This window comes from Lathamus discolor, chromosome W, assembly GCF_037157495.1.
Source record: "Lathamus discolor isolate bLatDis1 chromosome W, bLatDis1.hap1, whole genome shotgun sequence".
NCBI lineage: Eukaryota > Metazoa > Chordata > Aves > Psittaciformes > Psittacidae > Lathamus > Lathamus discolor.
Window position 1 is genome coordinate 36379402 of NC_088908.1, and position 24549 is coordinate 36403950.

The following is a 24549-nucleotide window of genomic DNA, read 5'->3' on the forward strand; positions in this document are numbered from 1 at the left end:
GTGCCATCGTTCCAACAGATGTCAAGGTGGTTGAAATCCCCCATGAGAACAAGGGCCTGTGAGCATGGGGCTGTTCTTATCTATCTGTAAAGTGCTTCATCCGCAGGTTCTCCTTAATCAGGCGGCCTGTAACAGATCCCCACAGTAATGTCTCCCACAGCTGTTCTCCCTTTAACCCTGACCCACAAACTCTCTGTTGTATGATCACCTTTCCCCAGACAGAGTTCCATACTCCCATACTCTCCAGCCTATCCCTAACATAAAGGGCAACTCCCCCTCCCCGCCTGCCAGGCCTGTCTTTTCTAAAGAGCCTGTAACCTTCCATTCCAACACTCCAGTCATAGGAGCCATCCCACCATGTTTCTGTGATACCTATTATATCATATCCCTGTAGATGTGCACACATCTCTAATTCCTCTTGTTTGTTCCCCATGCTACGGGCGTTTGCATAGAGGCATCTGAGCCAAGCTCCAAATGAAGCCAGCTCATTGGCTGGAGCATCTGGAATATCTCTACATTGCTCCAAGCATTTATTATACATGCTTGCAACTGACTGGGAGTGCTGGGATGGAATGATGCCCCACTCCCCCAACACATCTAGTTTAAAGGTTTTTTGACCAGCCTGGCAAGCCTCCTACCAAAACCACTCTTCCCCTTCGTTGTCAGATCAGCTCCACCAGCTTCCAGTAGACCTGGCCTCCCAAACTGAGTCCCATGTTCTAGATACCCAACCCCCTGACTATGGCACCACTGTTCTAACCATTTATTTACCTCTCCAATTCTCCTAGCCTTTTTAAGGTCCTCCCCTTTATCCTGGAGAATTGATGAAAAGACAATCTGAGCTCCAGAGCCCCTAACCACCTCTCCAGGGCTCTGTATTCCTTAATGTTCTCCGGGCTACTGCTGTCTATATCACTAGCACCCACATAGACGACTAGAAGTGGGTAATAGTGGGGCTTACTAGAGCAGGCAGCCTCTCTGAAACATCCCTGATCCAAGCCTCTGGTAGGCAACACACCTCCCTTGAGACTGGGTCAGGCCGACAGATGGGTGCCTCTGTATCTTTCAAAGTAAAGTCTCCTACTACTATGACCCACCCCTTTTTCCTGGCAGGACCAGTAGTGATCTTCTTTACCAGTGCATCAGCCGGTTGTTCATGTTGCGAGTGTGTTTCCTCATTAGTCCCCTGCAGAATTGCAAAGCAGTTCTGAGTGGGGACATCAGATTTGGGAGGAAGCCCCTTGCTTTTAATTGTCCTCTTCCTCCTTTTTTTGTTGGGCTTTTTTGTTACTAGTTCTCAGCTTCTTAGGTTAACAGCCTCCTTCTTTCCTCCATGAACTACAATGGATGCTTGAGGCCCCTGCACAGTTTTGGGCCTGGAGCAAGCAGTCCTGCTTCCTCTCAGCTTCCCTGACATCTTTTAACTTATTGACAGTGTTCCGCAGCTCAGCCATCTGTTGCAGCATGACCTCCACCAGTGAGCACCAAGTGCAGCACTGCCCATTGTGTACCCTCACCTCAAGAGACCAGTGCAGGCACACTCTACACTCTGAGCTCTGTGCTGCAGCCTCCCCCTCATCAGCTCTGTCTGGGTGCCTATGCTGGCCACCGCCAGCCAGAGCGGGACTCCCAGACCAGGCCCCGGTCATAAGGTAAGTGCTCACCATCCCACTCACCTGCCCACACAATCCACCACACTACACCCCTGACCTCTGGTACTCCCTGGGGCAGGATTTTAACAAGTCAGGGCTGGTGCTGTCCCTCCTGGCACCGCCCCCCTGAGTCTGCTGCTCGCGTCAGCTGAGCTGCTGGCTCCTTGGCAAGTCCTGTTGAGGACTTGAGGCTCCCTCGGTGGCTCTTGCTGCTCTGAATTGAAGCTCCTGGATGCTGAGCTTCCCCCTGCTCAGGTGTTGAAGGCATCCTCTCTCGAGCTACTCAACTCAGCAATTGATTCTTTTGATTATTCTATTTTTATTATTCTTTTGATTATTTTATTTTATGGCATTCCTTAAAGCATAGGAGACATTCTATGCAGGAATGCCGATTAGTGTTCCATAAGGCATAGGAGACAACCAATGCAGGAACGCGGGAACGTGGTTAATATTCCATAAGGTGTACGCAGGAATAAGAAAGCCTTTGGTAAATCAGGATAGAAAAATCTCGTAGGTAAAGGCGTATACCCAGCTGCTAACGTCCATTTGGTATGCAGGTATACATTCTGAATTGTTCCGTAAGGCATAGGAGATGTCACATGCAGGAACGCAGTTGTATTTTTCTGGTATCTGACCCAATTTCTGGAAAATGATATTTAATGCTGTGCTGGAGCAATTAATGAATAGCAAACTGTATATATTTTTATTGTGCTGCTAATTAGTATTTGTTTACTTGGTGCATGTTTTTATCTTTGTTTTAAAAATTGTGAACAAGTGAGTGGAATTTTTGGGATCCTGTGTGAGTTTGTGTGTGTATAGCATGTATAAGAAAATAATGGAAAATTGACAGAGCAGAGAAATAATAGAAAAGAACCCTTTGGGATGTATTCTGGTTCATTGGACATTATTAGGAGGATCCCCCAGGGGCTTGGTGAATAAAAAGACTTTAATGAAATATTGTAACTGTAAGGTATACAGGAATAATTTGTGTCAGCGACTTAGGAGTTTTTGTCACCATTGCACTTTATGTGGAATCGGAACCCCTTGTGACCATTGTACCTTGTGTGGGATGTATAGGAATGATCATGATTATGATAAATGTTCCTGTCAATACAATGATGAGAGAGAGGAAGAAACAAAGGAATAATCCCTCTTACTCAACCGTTTTGTTTTTCAAAGGGTGCTTTGTTTAACTGCTTGAATGCTTTAAGGGGGTTATGTAACTAAGAGATAAGATACATCCTGTTACCGGATAAGTAACCAGATAAGGAATGGAATTTATGAGGCTAAGATGGTGGTTAATTGCATGTGAAAGACATGTCCCGGTTAATGTATGACCAAGAAGTTCAGCAGCATCTTCACCGGAGAAAGACCCCAGCAACAAGAAAAGAAAAATGGAAAGGGGCCACGTCGGCATCCGGGTACAGAAGAAGGGATTGGCTGAGACCCCGGACCAAGAAGTATAAGAGACTAGACCCCAAAGACCCCGGTGTGCGTCTCTGGTAGAGCGGAGACTCCCCGGCGCACCCAGCGCTGCTTGCTTATTGCCTCTCGATATTAATCAATTGTAATATAATTAATTGCAATAAAATAATTGAATCAGATCATGGCTAAGACGAAATTTTTATAACATAACCAATGGTAGCCTTTATATACCTTGGAGGATCAGGAAAAAAGGCCCAAAAATGGGACTTTGAATTATAAAATGTTGTTGCAATTAATGTTATTTTTAAGGCAGCAAGGAAAATAGGATGAAGTGATGTATGCAGATATGTTTTTCACTTTAAGAAACCACCTGGAGTGGCAGACGGAATGCGAAATTAATATAGCTCTGCCAGATCCCTTAATTTTGGCTTTGGAAAAGGACAGGGAAAAACAGAAAGCTAAGCTGGAGAGATGTTGTTCAGCTTGTGATATTGGGGAAAGATGTTTAAAGTTAAAAAGAGTAATCAGGAAGATAGGTTGGAGGATTATGTATCACAGGTACCTCTGAGAGGAGCACCCTCTGCATCTGCCCCATCTGTTATTGATAAGGAGGAAGAGGGTGCTGTCACTGGCAACAGAGCAGAAGGACCTGAGAACGTTAAAGAAATGTGGAGAGCGTATAGGAATCGGAAACAGGTAGAGAAGAAAAAGCTGAGTCATGCTATAGCCACAGCTACTGTGGCTGCTTTGGGACAAGTAGAAACTGGTGGAGGGACTAATGTGAAAGGACAAGGCAGAGGTAGAGGAGGAATGTCAGGCAGAGGTGAAAGAGTGAATTCTCCTGTGGGATGGGATCAGTGTGCATACTGTAAGGAATTTGTACGTTGGAAGTGAGACTGCCCTAAAGGAATACCCACAAGGTGGCTCTGATACAGGGTTAATAAATGTGCAAGGGAACAATACAGGGGATTGTATAAGAGAGTTAGAAGAATTCCTTGCTTAAACAAAAGTATTGTCTGCTGTAAACACCTATCATGCTTACTAAACAGAACAAGGCACAAACTACTGATAAGGGGAGGAGACAGAGGCCTGATTCTACTGATAAGCAACTATTGACAAGGAAATGCGAATGTCTGGGTCTATTGATAAGGGGGAGAAGCTGATGATTTATGGATGAGATACCGACTAAGCCCTAAAAGCCATGCGTGAAGATTAAACGGTGAAAAGTTTAAGAAGAGGAAGACTCATTTACTTCATCTTGAGGACCCCTGCCCACAGGAGGAAGACTCATTTACTTCGTCTTGAGACCCCTGCCCATGACCAGAGGGGGCACTGCGCAGGCGCAAAGGACCTTCTAGCTCATTATAATACGAAGCGGGGACAGATATTAAATATGTATAGGCGTATCAGTAATCTAATGCATATGTATGCCTTAAGGGAATAAATGTAAAGGAAAAACGACCCTGGGTGTGCATACTTTGGAGGAACGATCCCCATGCACCTCAGCGCTGAATAAAGCATACCTACTTTACAACTTTAACGAGTTGTGGAGTCAATCCGCGTATCGACTCTGATCTAGAGATTGGAAATAATTTGACTGATTGTGCCGTTAAATGGGTGGCAGAAACAGAAATAGTTGAGGTAATGTCCTTAATTCCTGACAGTAAGCTGGTAATTGAGCAAAATAAACCTAGGCACTCCAAAGAAGATATGAAACTAATTGAAGACTTGGAAGGACAGGAAAATGAAAGCAGTTGGATAAAAATACCTGAGGGTGAGTAGTGTTCCCCTAGAACCAATTATGGAAGTTAATAAAAGAAGAACATAACAAAACTCATTGGGGAAGTAATGTCTTGTATAAACATTTAAACAAACAGATCATAGGAAGAAATTTCTAAACCATAGTGCAATTAGTGACAAAACAATGTCAACTATGTCTGAAAAATAATCCTAAGACTGAAAACAGGAATCAGGTTGGGACAATTGGAAAAGGGAATTATCTGGGACAACAGTGGCAAATAGATTTTTCTGAATTACCTAGGAAAGGAGGTTATCAGTATTTGTTGGTATTGGCAGATACTTTTTCAGGGTGGCCAGAAGCATTTCCTTGCAGGGCAAATAATGCAAAACAAGTGATTAAGGTGCTATTAAATGAAATAATACCTCGTTTTGGGGTACCAGCGACTATCTCCTCTGACTGCGGTACACATTTCAGTGCAAAATTAATACAAGAAATCAGCAAGAAATTGGAAATAGATTGGCAATTACATGTTCCATATAGGCCTCAGGCCAGTGGGTGAGTGAAAAAAATGAATCACTTAATTAAACAATAGCTTGGGAAGATTTGTCAAGAGACTAAGTTATATTGGTATCAAGCATTACCATTGGCCTTAGTGAGAATCAGAACAAAACCTCGGTCAAAGGAAGGAATTAGCCCATTTGAGATTCTATATGGAAGGCCATATCAATCTCATTTTAAAGGAGAGAGCCTTCAAGAAGTAGGAGAAGGACACCTTCAACAGTTCTTGGTAAACTTGGGAAAACAGAAGAAATAAATGGCAGAGTGTTAGGGAGATTTAGATTATCCTATTCATCCTTTTAAACCAGGAGACTGGATTTTTTATTAAGAATTTTGCAGGTGATTCCCTAGAAGATAAGTGGAGCAGACCATACCAGGTATTACTGACTACCTTTACAGCAGCGAAGATAAAGGAACAGCCTGCTTGGATACATTACTCAAGAATCAAGAAGGTGCCAGAACCAGAAAAACACCGGAACCAAGAAAAAGTATGGCGCGTCGAGTCTTCAGGACCCACACATGTCAGACTGCATCGATCATAATTTGGGCTTGTATAATAATAGGTGTAGAAGCATGGAATCAAAATCTATATCTGAGATTGATACAAAATGTTACTAGTGTCTCAAACAAGAGTGATTGTTGGATCTGTACTCAGCTACCTAAATCAGGAGAGAGACCTGGTATTCCTTTAATTGGCCTCCCTATCCCCTTTAAGACAAATTGGAATAGATTATGGAGAGATCCCATTTATACTGACAAGAGCCATACAAATCTACAGGCTTTAAGGATACAAGCCTCGAATATGTCAGAAGTTAAATGTGTAACCACTAACAAAACTCTTAATCAAGGCAACATGTCAGTAGGAAATTATCCATGTTGCAGCTGGGCAATGCAACTTCACCTTTGAAAACCTTTAATTGGTTATTGGAATATTCCTGAAGGGAAAGGGTGGTATTGGTTATGTGGAGAAAATGCCTATAAGGCTTTGCCTCCTAACTGGAAAGGGACATGCACACTAGGAGTAGTGGTTCCCAACTTTACAGTAATTGACATTCATCCCTCTGGAACCTGGGTTCAGAGTTTTATTAAAAGAATCAAAAGAGGATATAATCCCATGGCAGAATGAAACACTGCTTTCCATAGCTGTTAGATGGCTTATTCCATCTCTAGGTGTTAGTGAATTAGAAAAAGCGACTGTAAATATCTCAGCTGCAATTGAGGAAATGGAAAATCGAACTGCTGGTGCTATTCTAGCAGTACAAGAAGAAATAACCAGCCTGTCTAAAGTAGTGTTCCAAAATCAAGTGGCATTAGATACACTGTTAGCATCCTAAGGAGGAGTTTGTTCTGTAATCAATGATAGTTGTTGTTCCTATACAGGTCAAAGTGGAAGAATTACTACTGATCTAAAGGAGACATGGAAACAAGTTAAAATATTTCATGAGGTGGTGCAGGACAACAACTCGTGGGGATTTGAGGAAATTTGGGAAAAATTAACATCATGGGTACCCAATCTCTCCTGGTTGAGACAGTTGTTTTTTACTGTATTGGTAATAATAGGAATGGTTTTTATTACATGTATAACTGTCCAATGCTCCTTTTGGTGTTGCAAACAATCCATGATGAACTATGACAAATGGAAGAGAAACAAAATTAAGCATCAAGTATAAACAGGGAAATAATTCAGGAAACTTTAAATAAGAATGAAATAACTCAGTTGCAAAAGAATTTGCAATAGGACAAGAAAAGGGGGGATTGAAGAATGGGGTTGATTGAAGAATGGGGTTGTAAATAAGCAACTTCAAGGACTTTAGGCTTTGTTAGCAACTATAAAGAAAAGGAAATTACTAAAATAAGCTTTGCCAGAACCCCCTGGTGGTTACTGATATGACAACGATCCTAAAACCAAGCGATGAATAACCACCAGGGGTCCCAAAGCCCACTACCACATTTTAGTGGGCATGCAGGAGGGATTCTCTAGAAGTATGATGTAATGTATGTAATCTAATGAATATGTATGTTTAAGGACAATATAATCACAGCCTGGTTGATGCTTGGATGAGACATGCTAGGAGGAGCTATCCCCCGTGTCTCCTGGCACCACAATAAAGAATAGCTGCTTGTCAATTTAAACTTTGTTGATGATTAAGGGAGTGGAACATCTCCCTTATGAGGAGAGGCTGAGGGAGCTGGGTCTCTTTAGCTTGGAGAAGAGGAGACTGAGGGGTGACCTCATCAATGTTTACAAATATGTAAAGGGTAGGTGTCAGGATGATGGAGCTAGGCTTTTTTCAGTGATATCCAGTGATAGGACAAGGGGCAATGGGTGTAAACTGGAGCATAGGAAGTTCCACGTTAACATCAGGAAGAACTTCTTTACTGTAAGAGTGACAGAGCACTGGAACAGGTTGCCCAGGGGGGTTGTGGAGTCTCCTACACTGGAGATATTCAAGGCCCGCCTGGACAAGTTCCTGTGTGATGTACTGTAGGTTACCCTGCTCTTGCAGGGGGGTTGGACTAGATGATCTTTTTAGGTCCCTTCCAACCCTTGGGATTCTGTGATTCTGTGATTCTGTGATGAGTTCCTGGAGATTTCTCCGAATCACATGTGAACCAAGCAAGAGTTACCATCCTTCACACCCTGCTCATGTTTTCTTTTTTTCTTTTAATTTCCCTACCATTTGCCCTTTACCAAAGGGTAATATCTGTGCTTTCTTACACGTCTCTGAACTCTTCATCTCACTGGAGAATATTGATTCAGAGAAAACTCCAGGAACAAACTTGCCAGCAAAGTTTTCAAGTTTCATGAGGCTACATATGGATTACGTCATTTTCCAGAAAGTTCCCCACATGCCTACAAAATTGTGGTGGTGGTCTCTGAGGGTTGTTTACTTCTTCCAACAGTCTTCATCACTTCTGGCAGCCTTTGAAGCATGTGCAGTAGATGCTTATACCAGCTTAATTGGTTCGTTAACATCACAGGCACAACAATCATCCTGTCCTACTTATCAGTTAGTTTAACTACAGCCCATCCTGGACACCTGCCATTCCCAGATACTCCTTATCCTTATGTCCTGTTCTTCTAGCCTGTTTTTCTTACACTCATTTTGTACTAAGGTCATAAGGGCCTAAAACTACATCAACTATAATGGTTTATCTTATACAAGAATTCTCAGTATGTTCTCTATCTGTACTCTGTTTTTTTTTTTCTCTGCATCATGCACCTCAGTAATTTTCCATTGCTACTGTTACAAAGCCATCAAACTTAACATTACTTAAAACTGATTCTAAAGGTTTAGATATTTCATTTTGTAATTTTGTGCCCCCCCCCCCCCAATATTGGCCTCTTCCAGCAGTTGGGTGTAGCAGAGAAGCTATGAAGCTTTCTATTGCCTGCATGCTCTAAACTGTGTCTCCAGTTAACCAAGCAGTGACTGTTAAAGGTAGGCAAAACCCTGAGACTTTCCCTGATGTGATCTCTGAGTCTGTCTCTTCGGCTCTGCTTACTGGGTTTGAGGCTACAGAAGAAAAATATCTTCAAATTAAAATTCATATTGTACTGGGCAGAACCCTCAAAAAGAAGGATTAAAGAGTTTTCAAGGGAACTGAAAGGGAGAAATGAAGCAAAACACAAAGATAACTGGAAAGGAAATAAATCAGAAAGTTGATAATCCATAGTGTTCATAGAAAATAGAAAACTAGCAGTAACAAAGACTCTTGGAGGTCAGAGGAAGATGTTGGAAGAATAATACATAATAATCCCTAGCCAGGGATGTTAAGGATAATAGGAAGGGATTCTACAGGTACATAGCAAACAAAAAACAGACTAGGAACAAAATAGGCCCCCTGAGGAAGCATTCGGGAGAACTGGCTAAGCAGGATTTGGAGAAGGCTGAGGTTCTGAATGACTTCTTCGCCTCGGCTTCACTGGCAAAGGCTCTGACTGCACCACCCAGGTCTTAGAAAGTAGATGCAGGGACTGTGAGAATGAAGACCTTGGGCCCACTGTAGGAGAGGATCTGGTTCAAGACCATATTCAAAATCTGAACACACACAAGTCCGTGGGACCTGATGGAATCCATCTGCGGGTCCTGAAGGAGCTGGCGAATGAAGTTGCTAAGCCACTGGCCATCATATTTGAAAAATCATGGCAGTCAGGTGAAGTTCCCGACGACTGGAAAAAGGGAATTATAACCCCCATTTTCAAGAAGGGGAAAATGGAAGACCCGGGGAATTACAGACCAGTCAGTCTCACCTCTGTGCCTGGTAAAATCTTGGAGCACATTCTCCTGGACAACATGCTAAGGCACATGAAAAACAACAAGGTGCTTGGTGACAGCCAGCATGGCTTCACTAAGGGGAAATCCTGCCTGACCAATTTGGTGGCCTTCTATGATGGGGCTACAGAATTGATGGATAAGGGTAAAGCAGTTGACGTCATCTACCTGGACTTGTGCAAAGCGTTTGACACTGTCCCACACGACATCCTTGTCTCTAAATTGGAGAGATATCAATTTGATGGATGGACCACTTGGTGGATAAAGAACTGGCTGGATGGCCGCACACAAAGAGTTGTGGTCAATGGCTCGATGTCCGGCTGGAGACGGGTAACGAGTGGTGTCCCTCAGGGATCAGTGTTGGGACCGGCCTTGTTTAACATCTTCGTTGAATGTCGTGAAAGGAAGACTTGGACGACTCAATATGAGTTAACAGCAAGCTTCGTTTATTGGGCTTTTACCTTTGGTTAATATAACAGTGAATATGCAAATACTAGGCACTTGATTGGTTCTGGCACAAATAAGGCATTGTGTAAGCTCTATATTTTTGCAGCTACACCGTGCACCCCCCCACCATCCTCCTTCTCATGCACTTATCACTTAGTGGCCTTGGCTGTGATTGGTCATAGTATGTTGCTGTTTGCCGGTGTCCTTCATTTCCTCATTATCTGGCGTGAGAGGTTTGCATCATGTTCTACACAGATGTCTTGTTTCAGCTCGTTGATGGGAACGTGACCTTTTGACCTTTTTCGACAAGCCAATCCTCCACAATTCCCCCTTTTTCTTTATAAAGGAATAAGGACTGAGTCAGGAGTCGTTGTAAACAAGCAGAACAACAATGCAAAGCATAACAAAGTAACAAAACCCCTATAATTATGAGACCTATAACAGCGAAGCAGCTTGTAAAGCAAACGTATATGCAGCTCTATGAAGTGAAACTTCTAAAATCAGCTAAATATTTCTGAAGCGCTATAAGCAGGTTACATAAAAGATAATTTGACAGACTATACAAAAGGTCTTTGTTTCAGCTAACTCTGGCGAAGATGCCTTATAGACTGACAACCACCACAATACAATTTTACTGTAGGGTCACACTGATGACAAAACTACAGAGTTATCGAAGCACTTGTTGTATCACCAATCTCAGTTGTACCACTATATGCCTGTGGCTATGGACCGGATCTAGGAGGGCGACCGTGCTCAACGAAAGCTCTGTGTTGACTAAGGAGTTAAGTTCTTCTATTAGTGGCTGTAGCGCTCGGCGCAAGCAACGCTCCTCCCGGGCCTGCGAGTCAGGGTCCATACACTAGCTCGGAGACGCCATCACTGGAGCTTCTGCAACAGCCGGTCTTAGTCACTTGGATGGTACCCACAAGGGTCCTGCAGGAGCACAAACACAGGCGTAACCATGGCCCAGATATATTACTTCTGCCGGTCCCTGCCACAAATCTGTATTAGGATCTCAATAGTACGCCTTAAAAGAAGGCTTTATCTTCTGTTTGTACAAAGTGCTTAATAACCGCTGGAGTTTGTTCATCACCAAAGATGCATAAATAATTTAACGTAATTTCACCCATATAATCAGCATCGATGACACCTGGAACAATGAATAGTCCTTTCAAGGCAGATGATGATCTCCCCAGTAGCAAGGCTAGTCTCATAGATTCTTTTAACAATTCTGGACCTAGCTGGACTTGAGCCTCCTTAGTGGAGAACTGTCCAGTTCCCATCAGGTGTTGTAATTGCACCCCAATCAGGGGATCTCCCTGGCCTCGCTGAACTGCAACTGCCTCTTGACAGGTTTTCTGCCAATACATGTTCCATAACAACAACTGCGAAGGGGTGAGGATCAATTTCACAATACTTTTAATATAACAGCAAATCTATTCCCCAAATATATGACAACATCTGCCTAGTGGGTTCAAACTGAATGCCTGTAGAAATAACAGTTTGCCTTAACTGAGATAGCAATTTCCAATTTAAGGGAGACATTTCAGCATTTACTGCCTGACCTTGAGCGTTAATCTGGTACTTAACAGGAAAGGCGAGAATCTTTTCCTGCAACAATCAAAATCATTGTTTGACAGAGCCTCTCTCTGAATAGATTTCCAATCTATCACCTGGATTCGCATTTGTCTACCTGTGCTCTGCAACTTTACCTTCCTTTCTTCTCTCCCCCCCCCCCTTTTTTTTTTTTTTTTTTTTTTTTTTCCCCAGAAGTTGTTCACTCTGATTTGCACGGCTACAAACAGCAGCCTGCTTGGCAGCAGCTACAGCTGCCTGCCTGCTTCAGCAGCAACCATAAATACCTGTCAGCAACCACACTTTTGCGTTAACCCTTTCTTGCCTGAAATGTTAAACCACTACCTGTTAAAAACTTTTACATGAACACAATAACAAAAAAAAATACATAGAACACCATCTGCTCTCATCACACACACACACACACACATACGTATGCATATGGGATCCCACAAGCACATTTCACACAACTACAATATTTGAAACACAAAATCCAGACAATTATTACTCGCACTATAAAGTCCCACGTACAGAACGTGGCATAAGGACCCTGTGAAGACTATCAGGAAACCAGCTCCAACAAGCATCATCCCAGTGTGAGGTGGCAGGCTCAGCCCTAGCAAGCGTCCCCGCAGAGGCTCTGCCTCCCCCACATCGCATGAGGCTTGGGCTTTTATACTGATCAAAATGCACACTCATTCTGACACAGGTGGCCAGTCTATGTCAGAAGAAGAGGCCAGCAATATCTGTAAAGGTTTCCAAGCATCAATAGAATCATAGACATATTTGCTAACTTCTAGTACATGAGTATCACAGACAGACTGTATCAAAGGAGTTGTATATGGGACCCCAAGTCCATGGTCCGTCACAGTCCGCCACAGTCCTCCCGATACCCCTGATAAGGGCATACGAGAGACCTTCCCACCGCAGGTCTTGATCCAGCACATACATCACAGGGAAAGCACACAATGCATCTGCATCCCCCACCCATCTCGCTTCTCCCTTTACAGCTGCCCATTTATCATGAGGATCTGGGGGATATAAATTAGGCTTCTTTTCCAGCTCCATGTCAAAAGGATCATCCAGGTCAGCATCAGAATTAACAGGCGTCAGAACTTCAGAAGCAGCAACAGCAGCCTGATGAGCACGCACAGGTTCCTTCTTGGGGTCAATAGGGCTCGGGTCAAAAAGACTGTCTTCATCTCTGTCCTCAGTCTTTGCAGACGCGGTGGCAACTGGCAGAGGCTCAGGGGTGGCCAGGGGTGGTGGGAAGCAATGTGGGGGGCTACTTGTGTCATCACGCGGGTCCCCCTCGCATTCTGTCCTCCGTTTCCCTGTAGTCTTCGGCAAGTGGCAGGGCAGTGCGCAGCAGATTGGCATTGAGGACACCAGACTGCTCCGGCGGGGCAGTTTCGCCGGAGGTGGCCCTGCTGGCTGCATCGGAAACAGCGGACTCTCAGAGCTTTCTGCTGGTACTGGTTGGCTGGGCGAGCGGAGAGGAGCGAGGGCTGCGAACACTTGGTTTTGGGATGTTTCTGCTTGTGCTTTCGATCCCTCTCCTAATTCTTTGATGGCATTCACTAACATAGCCTGATTACCGGTAGGGACTTGCGCGGTACGTTCTAATAACTCCTCAACACTCCAGTTCCCTGGCAGTGTCACTATAAGATTTCAAACAACGCTGTTCCCGTTTTGCAAGACACACTGCTTTAAGGTAGCTCCTTGCATATATTCTGGCACCCCAGCCGATTTTATGGCTGCGGCTACTCTGTCTACAAAAGAACCTAATGGCTCGTCCCGGCCCTGCCTCAGGGACGTATAGGAGGGCAATCCACCAGGGGCCTTCATTCGATCTATGGTGCACCGGGCCATGGCCATTGTCTCCCTGATTTTATCAGGCCCTAAGAGGGCCTGCGCCTCTGTACGTAGAAAAGGACCCAACCCCATCAGCTCAGGGATAGTCAGCCCGTATAAAGGATTCCCGGGGTGGCGTTGTTCAGCCACTGATTCTTGGCAAAATGCTTGCCAGTATGTGTTAAATAACAACTGCTGATGTGGGGTGAATATGAGGCGGGTGAGACTCTTGACATCATTGGAGAGTAACAGCCCCCCCCCCCAGATATAATCCAACATTTGTTTAGCGGGCTCCCCCTGAATACCACATTTGCTCACTGTCACTCGCAGCTGCGACAGCAATTTCCAATCTAACGGTGAGATACTAGCAGTAAGGCCACCCTGAGGCCCTTGCTGATAGGTCACCGGGAATGCCTGTAACATATCAGCGGCAGCCTCAAGATCTCCCTCCTGGGCAGCCTGTGCGGCTATCTTTTTCCATATACGTTCACGATCAATACCCATGCCCTTGTTGCCAATTTGCAGGTTTCTCTCCTCCACCAGCTTACTCACGTCCCCAGATTCTGCATTCCCCGGGGGCAGCTTTTCAGCCGGACCCCGGGAAACAAGGACCAAGGAGGAGGGAGAGCCGGTGGGCGGCTTCTCAGCTGGACCCGGGGAAGCAAGGACCGGGGGGGGGGGGGGCCGCTTTTGCCGCCTTCTGCTCGGCATGGTGCTGATCTAACGAGTTAGCAACTACCCACCAGGTTTTTCCCAAATGCTTTGCCGTTTTATCACCGTCAAGGGTGGCTGCCCACAGCTTATCTCCTACTTTCTGCCACTCGTCACTGTCAAAGATCGTATTCGGGTCGAGGAAACAACCTTTCGCTACTCCATAAGCTATCACTCCCGCTAATTCCTTCTTTAACTCCTTCTCCTTAATACCACGCTTTTCTAAAAAGCAATTAAATAAATTCAGGGCAGCTTGCCTCTCCATACCCCCTTTTAAGGTACTCGCGCTCCGTTGCCCTACGAGGCTTCGGCTGCTCCTCCTCCTTGGTGCAATGCTGCCGATGCAGCCACTGCAAGTCCGGCGGCGCCCAGATCCCATCTATATGGTCGTCCTTTCGCGCGATGCGCCGCTTTGACCCTCCGGGGCAAGATCGGAGCCAAGTGCCACTTTTTCACGGCCGTGGTGTCGGTACCCTCCGCTCCGTGTTCAAATCACGTCGGGGTCACCATTTGTCGTGAAAGGAAGACTTGGACGACTCAATATGAGTTAACAGCAAGCTTCGTTTATTGGGCTTTTACCTTTGGTTAATATAACAGTGAATATGCAAATACTAGGCACTTGATTGGTTCTGGCACAAATAAGGCATTGTGTAAGCTCTATATTTTTGCAGCTACACCGTGCACCCCCCCACCATCCTCCTTCTCATGCACTTATCACTTAGTGGCCTTGGCTGTGATTGGTCATAGTATGTTGCTGTTTGCCGGTGTCCTTCATTTCCTCATTATCTGGCGTGAGAGGTTTGCATCATGTTCTACACAGATGTCTTGTTTCAGCTCGTTGATGGGAACGTGACCTTTTGACCTTTTTCGACAAGCCAATCCTCCACAGTTGAAGACATGGACAGTGGGATTAAGTGCGCCCTCAGCAAGTTTGCCGATGACACCAAGCTGTGTGGTCCGGTTGATATGCTGGAGGGAAAGGATGCCATCCAGAGGGACCTTGACACGCTTGTGAGGTGGGCTGATGCCAACCTTATGAAGTTCAACCATGCCAAGTGCAAGGTCCTACACCTGAGTCGGAACAATCCCAGGCACAGCTACAGATTGGGCAAAGAAGGATTCAGAGCGGCCCTGCAGAGAAGGACTTGGGGGTGCTGGTTGATGAGAAAATGAACATGAGCCGGCAGTGTGCACTCGCAGCCCAGAAAGCCAACCGCATCCTGGGCTGCATCAAAAGGAGCCTGACCAACAGGTTGAAGGAGGTGATCCTGCCCCTCTACTCTGCTCTTGTGAGACCTCACCTGGAGTATTGTGTGCAGTTCTGGTGTCCTCAACATAAAAAGGACATGGAACTGCTGGAACAAGTCCAGAGGAGGGCCACGAGGATGATCAGGGGACTGGAGCACCTCCCGTATGAAGACAGGCTGAGGAAGTTGGGGCTGTTCAGCCTGGAGAAGAGAAGGCTGCGTGGGGACCTAATAGCAGCCTTCCAGTACCTGAAGGGGGCCTATAGGGATGCTGGGGAGGGACTCTTTTTCAGGGACTGTAGTGACAGGACAAGGGGCAACGGGTTAAAACTTAAACAGGGGAAGTTTAGATTGGATATAAGGAGGAAATTCTTTCCTGTTAGGGTGGTGAAACACTGGTATCAGTTGCCCAGGGAGGTTGTGTGTGCTCCATCCCTGGCAGTGTTCAAGGCCAGGTTGGATGAAGCCTTGGGTGGGATGGTTTATTGTGAGGTGTCCCTGCCCATGGCAGGGGCGTTGGAACTAGATGATCTTGAGGTCCTTTCCAACCCTAACTATTCTATGATTCTATGATTCTATGACTAGTGTGAAACAATTAACTCATGTTTGGTGGGGCCACTACCTTCCACAGACTTACAACATAAACATTATTCTCTTTCTACAACCTGTTATGCTAAAAAGTACTTTAACTCTGTTTTCCAGGCTCTAGCTTTTCTTATATCAAGCCCCACCCTTCTTTCTTTTACCTTTACAAATTCTTTTGCTATGTGACTCCGTTTTGCTCAAGAGTAATGACCCTTTTTAACTTGCTGTCTAATCTTGTGTCTTTAGAGAGCTTTGTTTCTGTTATTGTAAACTCGTACAGTTATATCCACATAACCACACCTATGACTTGGGAAAGCCAATACATTTATGTGTTTATCACAGTTTCCAATGTTCAAACTACTGCATCTGCAGTATCCTAACAGCTTGAAAGTGTAATTCTGAGAGGTGTGAATTGCTTCTTGTGTCTCAAAGGACTATCCCTGAGCTATGACCACACTTTAAAATGGCAGTATCATAGAATCACAGAAAGGTTTGGGTCGGAAGGGACCTTCAAAGGTCGTCTAGTTCCACCCCCCTGCAACGAGCAGGGACATCTTCAATTAGACCAGGATTCCCAGAACCACATCCAGCCTGGCCTTGAATGTCTCCAGGGACAGTGCATCCACCCTGGCCAGGATTTTACCACCCTCATTGTAAAGAATTCTTTCCTCACGTTCAGCCTTACTCTCTCCTCTTTCAGTTTAAAACCATCATCCCTTGTCCCATCTCAACAGGCCCTGCAAAAAGTCTTTCCCTATCTTTTCTATATGCCCCTTAAAAGAACTGAAAGGCTGCAAGAAGATCCCCCCGAACCTTCTTTTCTCCAGGCTGAACAACCCCAACTCTCTCAGCTGTTCCTCACAGGAAAACTCATTGAATTTCGCATGTTAGCGTTCTAAATTCTCGCAGTCCGAGAGCCTCCATGGCCACGAACCGCTGACGCCTTCCCGAGTGCCAACATTTCGGGTGCCAACAGCCAAGACCCGCGAATATCGCCAACGGAGCGAAGTGACCCGGCCCCGGGGGGGGGGGGCAGGTGCCGGCCGGGGGCGGCACCGCTTGGTGTCAGTGCGCTCTGCTCTCCCCGCCCTTTCCGCTGAGCGCAGGGGGAGGAGCAGTGGTCTCGGTCGGAGTGGAGGGAATTGTGTGGTGTGGATGACGAAGGTGTCTTGGTGTTTGTTCCAGCCCGGTCAAGACGTGCTGAGGCGGTTTCATCGTGCTCCTGTACGGGGTGAGGCGCTCTCCTCCCGTGTGGGGCCAGGGCACAGTACTACACTGTATCATGCTGCCCTCCCTGTTCACGCATTGCTCCGACTGACGAGGGGATGGGGGTAGCTATGCAGCTGGCCCTCTGCTAGGTGAGCGCGGCGCAACTCGGCGTGGGCTGCTGCTCCGCGGCTATCACCTCAATAGTGCGGTGGTATCGGCACCATGAGGAACGGCGATGACCTGGAGGAGTTCGACGGTGAGGCGTCCAGTACCTCTATGATCGCTGGGGCCAGCAGTCCCTACCAGCCCACCACGGAGCCCGTCAGCCAACGCCGTGGGCTTGGCGGCCTCCACTGCGACCTGGACTACCTGCAGGGCACCTTCGGCAGGATCAAGCTGGCTGAGATGGTATGTATCGCGGGCGGGGAGGGGGACTGGGGCGCCAGGCGGGGCTCCTTCCCCCCACACTGGTGCAGGTGGGGAGAGGAGAAAAGGCACCCGCGGCAGCGAGGCGCGTACCTGCGGGTGCGGCTCTGGCGGCAGCCCAACGTCTTCCATTTTAGGCGGCTGGCCAGGCCCGTGTGGTCCGGGGGCCGCCGCAGCCCGGCGCGCCGTGTGAGTCGCTGGGTGCTCGGGTTTGGGTCAGCCCGATGCGGGGAGAGGTTCGGCCTGGGAGCGGCCCGGGCTGCCTTCCTGGCTCCCGTCGTTCTGCCCCACTACCGTCCCCAGCGCTGGGGAAGTGCTGCTGGGTCTCTGGCGGTTCGAGGTTGCCTGGGTTTGCTCCGTCAGGTGGTGCGGCTTCTCCTCGCAGCGTGAAACAGCCCGGGTCAGGCCTCCGTTTACGGTGGGTTTTGCAGTAGCGTTCCGCTGTGCCGGTAGGGTCTAGAAACAGATTTTTATCTCGGCGTGCGCGCCAGGGCCTGCCCGTGCCCGTGGGTCACTAGGATGTTCGAAAAACTCTACCACTACAGCTTCTGTATAGGTTAAAAAGAAAAAGGCAATTTATCAGTATATAAATACTTCAATTTCAGTATTAATTGTTGTTTTCTGTCGATGAACGTACTGTAGAGGCGTTGGCGGGCAGCGCGTCTGTGGCTGGAGGTGCCCCGGTGCTTGGTGTGTACGGGGTTCCGGCTGCTCCCACTCGGGGGAGCTCCCTGACGGGTCACCCCTGGGCTCTACTGGCCTGCACAGCGTTAGTTGGTGTGCTTGCTGTAAGAGGACTTGAACCTGTTGAACTGCACAGAAAAAGAAAAGAAACCCTGGGAAAAAAACCAACCAACCACACAAAACAATCTTAAGCCTGTTTTTTTGTTTTTTTGTTTTTTTTTATTCTGAAATAAAGTGTGAGCTGTATTTGTTCATATGCTTTGAACAGCTAAACTGTTGAGTTTGGAGTCTGCAAGTCTTAGAGCACCACAGCTGCTAGACGTGTGTAGTAACACCTAAGGGTTTTCTTATTTTGGTGTGTTTTTTTTTTTGTCTCTTTTTTTTTTTTTCTGGTGGTGATGATGTTTGTCCTCATCCGATCCACTTTCAAAGTCACTGATACTAATATTTTTATAAAAAAAAAAAATATGCATTTTTCAGGATATTTTAAAATAGCTGTTTCATGAAAATAGCAGTAAGTTTGAAATAAATTAAGTAGTTTCTTATAGGGTACTACAAATTGTTTTCCCTTAAAATGGGTGAGTTCTTTGAGGACAGAAACTTTTTAATATTTCATATGTTTAATTTCAACATTTAAAACCCTACTGGTTAGTATAAGACAAAGCTTGCACATACAGGTTTCATGTAAAATATATTCAAAGTGTCTTAGGTTCAGCAGTGACACAAGTTTATAGAGGGCTGTGGTAATGAATATGTGGTAATTTTTTATGAATACCCAGTAAAATCCAGGGTTTGGAAATGTCATTTATTTCTGTCAGTGTCATAATTTCTGTCAGAACCACACAGCCGCTTGCTCACTCCTCCCCCTTCTTCCTACCCAGCTCCTGGAGGGATGGAGAGGAGAATCGAAAGAATGTGCTGAACCCAGGATAGTTTCCTTCTTATCTCCTCAGCATAGAATAGAATCTGTGGTCTGTGTTACCTGAGTAGTCTAACAAGAGGGAATAGCTGTATTTGTGTTATGTGTTTTCAGGATTGAAGCCAAATAATGTCATCACTGTGCAACATCTACCTGTCTTAGAACTGTTAAAAACTTTCCATGTGATAGGGGTAGTGCTGCCTAATGTGCTGAAATAATCTGCCCTCAGGTTTTTTGTTTCTGTTCCTACTGCTGATCCTTTCTGTAGTACACTAATAACTGTGGCAAGTCACACTAAAAGCTTATAATTAAAATGAGCTATTACTGATGATGAGTGAATTCTTTTTTTAAACTGTGATTTGTTTGGAACAAGTTCCAAAGAAGTGTAGAGTACACCTCTTAAGTTTTTAAGTCTTGTAAAGAAAGATGGAGGGAAACCCACACTGTGCTGGGCTTACAGGTACGGGAGTTTTCTTGTCTGTTGAACAAAGATGTTGATACTTCCAAGACATTGACAGGAAGATATCTACATGCAGATTAGTATGCTCAGGGGAACTGAGTAATGTGTTGTGCCTTATTAAAAAGAGGGATCTGAGCTGTTGTGTGTGGTTCCTATGGAGCGTATGAATCCAGTGGGTCAGAAGCTAACAAGAATTAAACTTGCTAGTACTGCGTGGAAGCCTATGTACCATCCTGACACATTTAGTTTCTGCACGGTTGTATTTGAAAGAAGCTCTAATTCATGGCAGTGACTGATAGAAGAGGCTACTGAATTTTTGTCCTGGGTTCAGCAGTAGCAGTCATTTTTCTCCTTCTTAGTAGCTGGTGCAGCGCTGTGGTTTTGATTTTCAGCCTGGGAACAACGCTGATAACAGTCTCATGCTCTGCCAGGGAGGAGGGGAAGCCGGGAGGAAGCAGAGACAGGATGCCTGAGCCAAACCAACCAAAGGGGTATTCCATACCACAGCACATCATGCCCAGTATATAAACTGGGGGCAGTTACCCATAAGGCCCAGATCGCTGCTCAGGTTGGGTATCGGTCAGCGGGTAGTGAGTGGTTGTGTTCTCTTCCCTTGTTATTTCCCTTATTATTATTGGTGGTAGTGTGGAATATACACAGTAGTGTATTGGTGGTAGTGTGGAAGGATTTGTGTCAACAATTTGGAACTCCTTGTGATCATTGTACCTTGTGTGAGATGTATAAGAATGATCATGACTATGATGTTTGTTCATATCAATGCAATGATGAAAGAGAAGAAGAAACAAAGGGATAATCCCTTTGTTCAATTACCTAAATGTTTGCATGGTTGGGTGACTGAGAGACACATCCTGTTGCAGGATATTGTGAAACTTGGGTATTCGACAGATAAACGTATAAGATATGGAACAAATAGAACTAGGGCTGTGGTTAAGCTTGTGACAGATGTTTTGCTGTTAATGCATTACCAAGGAGTTCAGTTTCTTCTTCTAAGAAGTTTCTTCACCGAAAAGCAGACCTCAGCAACAAGAAAATAACAATGAAAAGGGGCCATGTTGGCATCTGGGTACAGAAGAAGAAGGGATTGGCTGAGACCCAGGACCAAGAAGTATAAGAGATTGGACCCCAAAGACCCCGGTGCGCGTCCTAGGTGGAGCGGAGACTCTCCAGCGCACCCAGTGCTGCTTGCTTATTGCCTCTCGATATTAATCAATTGTAATAAAATAATTGAATCAGATCATGGCTAAGACGAAATTTTTATAACAGTAGCAGTAGTGGTTTTGTGTTATATCTTAGTTACTGGACTGTTCTTATCTCAGCCCGTGGGAGTTACATTTTTTCTGTTCTCCTCCCCATCCCTCCGGGAGTGCTGGGAGGAAGGGGGGGAGGGGAGTGAGCCTAGGGGCTGTGTGGTTTTGGGTTGCTGGCTGTGCTTAAACCATGACAGTTTTGCAAACCAATGGAAAACCAAGCAATTCTGGAAAAGAACACATTCTGCAGTGTACTTAAGTTGCTTATTTGCCAAGTATCATTTTCATTATCATGTTTAATAATACCTTTACAAAAATACTGTAGGCACTAAAACGTGTCAAAAGCCATAGTATAGAACTCTAGCTCTTAAAAAGGAGGAGGAACTCCCTTTATTGCACACAAGAAAACTTAAAAGACTTTTTATCTAAACCAATACTTGTCTTTAAGTATATTCTAGTAAAAAGAATGATTCAGGAAAGATTACAAGGCATGTGCTTCATTTAGCATTAAGATTTGTCTTAAAATAGAATCATAGAATAGTTAGGGTTGGAAAGGACCTTAAGATCATCTAGTTCCAACCCCCCTGCTATGATTGTCAAACAAAAGTATTAGCCGGAGACAAACATTGCTGTTTAATCTTCAGTTGAAGGACTTAGCACAAATTGGTTCCTAGTGCTGTGTGTGAAGGATGATTATTGGACCATTGTGACTTAAATGGCTCTCCTTCTAAATGTCCATTCAAATTCAAAGGAACTGGTGTGATGAGCACATAAATGTATTGGCTTTCGAAAATCATAGGTGTGGTTATGTGGATATAACTGAGTTTACAACAGAAACAAAGCTTGCTAAAGACACAAGATTAGACAACAAGTTAAAAAGGGTCAGAACTCTTGAGCAAAAGAATTTGTAAAGGTAAAAGAAAGGAGGGGCTTGATATAAGAAAAGCTAGAGCCTGGAAAACAGAGTTAAAGTACTTTTTAGCTTAACAGGTTGTAGAAAGAGAATAATGTTTATGTTGTAAGTCTGTGGAAGGTAGTGGCCCCATCAAACATGAGTTAATTGTTTCACACTAGTCTTCTAAAGTATCTTTAGTTTTAAAGAACAATGTTTGTGTTGTAAGTCTGTGGTGAGATAACAGGATTTAGTGGCCCCACTAAACATGAATGAGTTATTTCACACCATCCTTCTACTTATCAGTTAGTTTAGAGACAGAGCCTCCCAAACATCTGCTAGCTTGGGATACTCCTTGTCTGCCCATCCTGCAATAATTTTTGCAGGAAGGTCACACTGTTTTAAATCTTTGTTAGGTATCAAAAGAATTATAGCTGGTTTCAGCTAGTTGTGTGATTACTGTGGCATCCAACTGTGCCAAAGGTGAAAAGTACACTGTGAGGAAGACTGCTTACTTCATCTTGAAGACCCCTACTCACAAGAGGAAGACTGCTTACTTCATCCTCAAGACCCCTGCCCAAAATCACCGCAGAGCAGTGCGCAGATGCCAAGAGGAGGAAACTTATGATAACAAGTTCTTGGAGCTAGTTATAATATTCCCTGCCTATATGCAGGAATTATGAATATGTATGTAACTAATGTAATAGTGAAAGTATATAAACCTGTAACAAATACTAATCACTTGCGCCTCTGGCTATGGTCATGCGCCCAGTGCTGTTGCTTTTGCTTTATTGACTTTGTCCCTCAATAAAACCTTGTTATCTTGTTTAGAGGAGCGAGTTTGTATTTCACACTGGGATTACAGGTGTCCCGGGTTTAGCAGTAGCAGTCATTTTTTCTCCTTCTTAGTAGCTGGTGCAGCACTGTGTTTTTGACTTTTGGCTTGGGAACAGAGCTGATAACACCAATGTTTTTAGTTACTGCTCAAATGTTTAGACTGGCCATAGGACTTTGTGAGTCTCATGCTCTGCCAGGGAAGAGGGGAAGCCTTGAGGAAGCAGAGACAGGATGCCTGAGCCAAACTAGCCAAAGAGGTATTCCATACCACAACACATCATGCCTGGGGAGGTAAATGGGAGTTACCCGGAAGGGCACTCTTCTCAGTCAGGCTCGTTTCGGCAGGTGGTATCATATTCTTTTCCCTTGTTATTTCTCTTATCATTACTGTTATTGGTGGTAGCAGTAATGGTTTTGTGTATACCTTAGTTACTGGACTGTTCTTATCTCAACCCGTGGGAGTTGCATTCTTTCAATTCTCCCAGTCCCTCGGGGGGAGGGGGGGGGGGAGTAGAAACTGTGTGGCTGACTACGTTTAAACCACGGCAGGTTTAAACAGGGAAAAAAAAAAAAAAGGCAAAACATGTAACTGAAAAAGTGATTGTGGAGCTCTTATTTTGTGGTAGATTTGTCTTTATTCAAAGTATTGTTACAGGAATTATTACAAACACTGCGACATTTTTGGCATATGGAGTAATTAAAGTGCTGCTAGAAGGGAGAATGGTTTTAACTCTTATTTATTTATTAATATTAATAACAGGGCACTAAGGCCGTGACCTAACGGTCCATGTGCATTAAGCGCCACCGTGTGGACAGTAGATGTTATTAATGTGACTTCTTCAGTTGTCACTACATCCACTCCGGCACTTTCGCAAGTTTTTGTGGTGAGTTGGTCCAAGCACCCTGAAGGTTGTTGTTTAACGACGGGGGTCCACTCACCACATTCAGGGGCATTTGTGTCATGGCACGGCCCTGCCCCGCGCTGCGCTTCCGGTTTCCCGATCCCTGGTCAAGGGGTTTGCCTTGTTGCCGATTTAAATTCTCTAGAGCCTGCACCTCACAAAGCTCCGCCCATCTGTCCTTCCACAACAACTTTTGGGTTGGTGTTAATGTCAGTGCGGCTAATTGATGACAATCAAATGGAGTTACAAGCTGTCCACCCAAGACATTTTCCAATAATTTTTGGGTAAATGATGATTGTAGCCCATTTTGCATCACAGCTTTTCGAACCTCCTTTACCAGTTCCCAATTGAAGGCCTGATGGGTCCCGGGCTGATTGGGCTGGATCACCACCAGAAATGCCAAGTGAAGGGTTAATTGCAACTTTTCCCCTTCCTTGATTCCATCTAAATGCACCTTTCTCCACCTTTCTCTTATTTTATTCCCTTCATCTTCCTCTTTTTGCTCCCCACAGCTTGCAGCCATCATCGTTCTGCCTGAACCCTTTTTACGTGAAACCGCAGGTCGCATATGTGGCAACGATATTATCTTTTGTGAGACCACAGTCCCCTCTTCATCTGAACTTTCTGACTCACTTTCCTCCCACTCTGCTTCTCTTTCGTCTGTCTGGACTGCTATTTCCTGTTTTGCTGACTCTCCACTGTGCGTGGATTCCTCACTCGCGTCTCCAGTCACTAATACTCCACTGACTTCCTCTGTCACAGTTTTTTCATGACGCATCTCTTTTAGCGTCTCATATAGCAAATGCCACGTCGATTGTATACATACAGCATTTGAGTCACCCCTTGTAGCATGGTCAAAGATCAGATTACCAGCTTTTTT

General features: G+C 45.1%; 1 protein-coding gene and 1 long non-coding RNA gene across 4 annotated transcripts in view; one reads left to right on the forward strand and one right to left on the reverse strand.

Annotated features, from left to right (window-relative positions):
- Window positions 1-15752: 15752 nt before the first annotated feature.
- Window positions 15753-24549, reverse strand: part of LOC136004501 (uncharacterized) — a 40109-nt gene continuing 31312 nt past the window's right edge. For both annotated transcript variants that reach the window (XR_010608500.1, XR_010608499.1), the window contains 2 exons: window positions 18345-18519; window positions 15753-18255 (listed from right to left, as the gene is read on the reverse strand). This is a non-coding gene — a long non-coding RNA (uncharacterized LOC136004501). The remainder of the gene's footprint in view (window positions 18256-18344; window positions 18520-24549) is intronic.
- Window positions 17179-24549, forward strand: part of LOC136004499 (CKLF-like MARVEL transmembrane domain-containing protein 4) — a 76673-nt gene continuing 69302 nt past the window's right edge. For both annotated transcript variants that reach the window (XM_065661033.1, XM_065661034.1), the window contains exon 1: window positions 17179-17689. In XM_065661033.1, the coding sequence (XP_065517105.1) occupies window positions 17504-17689 (186 nt within the window). In that variant the 5' untranslated portion in view covers window positions 17179-17503. The remainder of the gene's footprint in view (window positions 17690-24549) is intronic.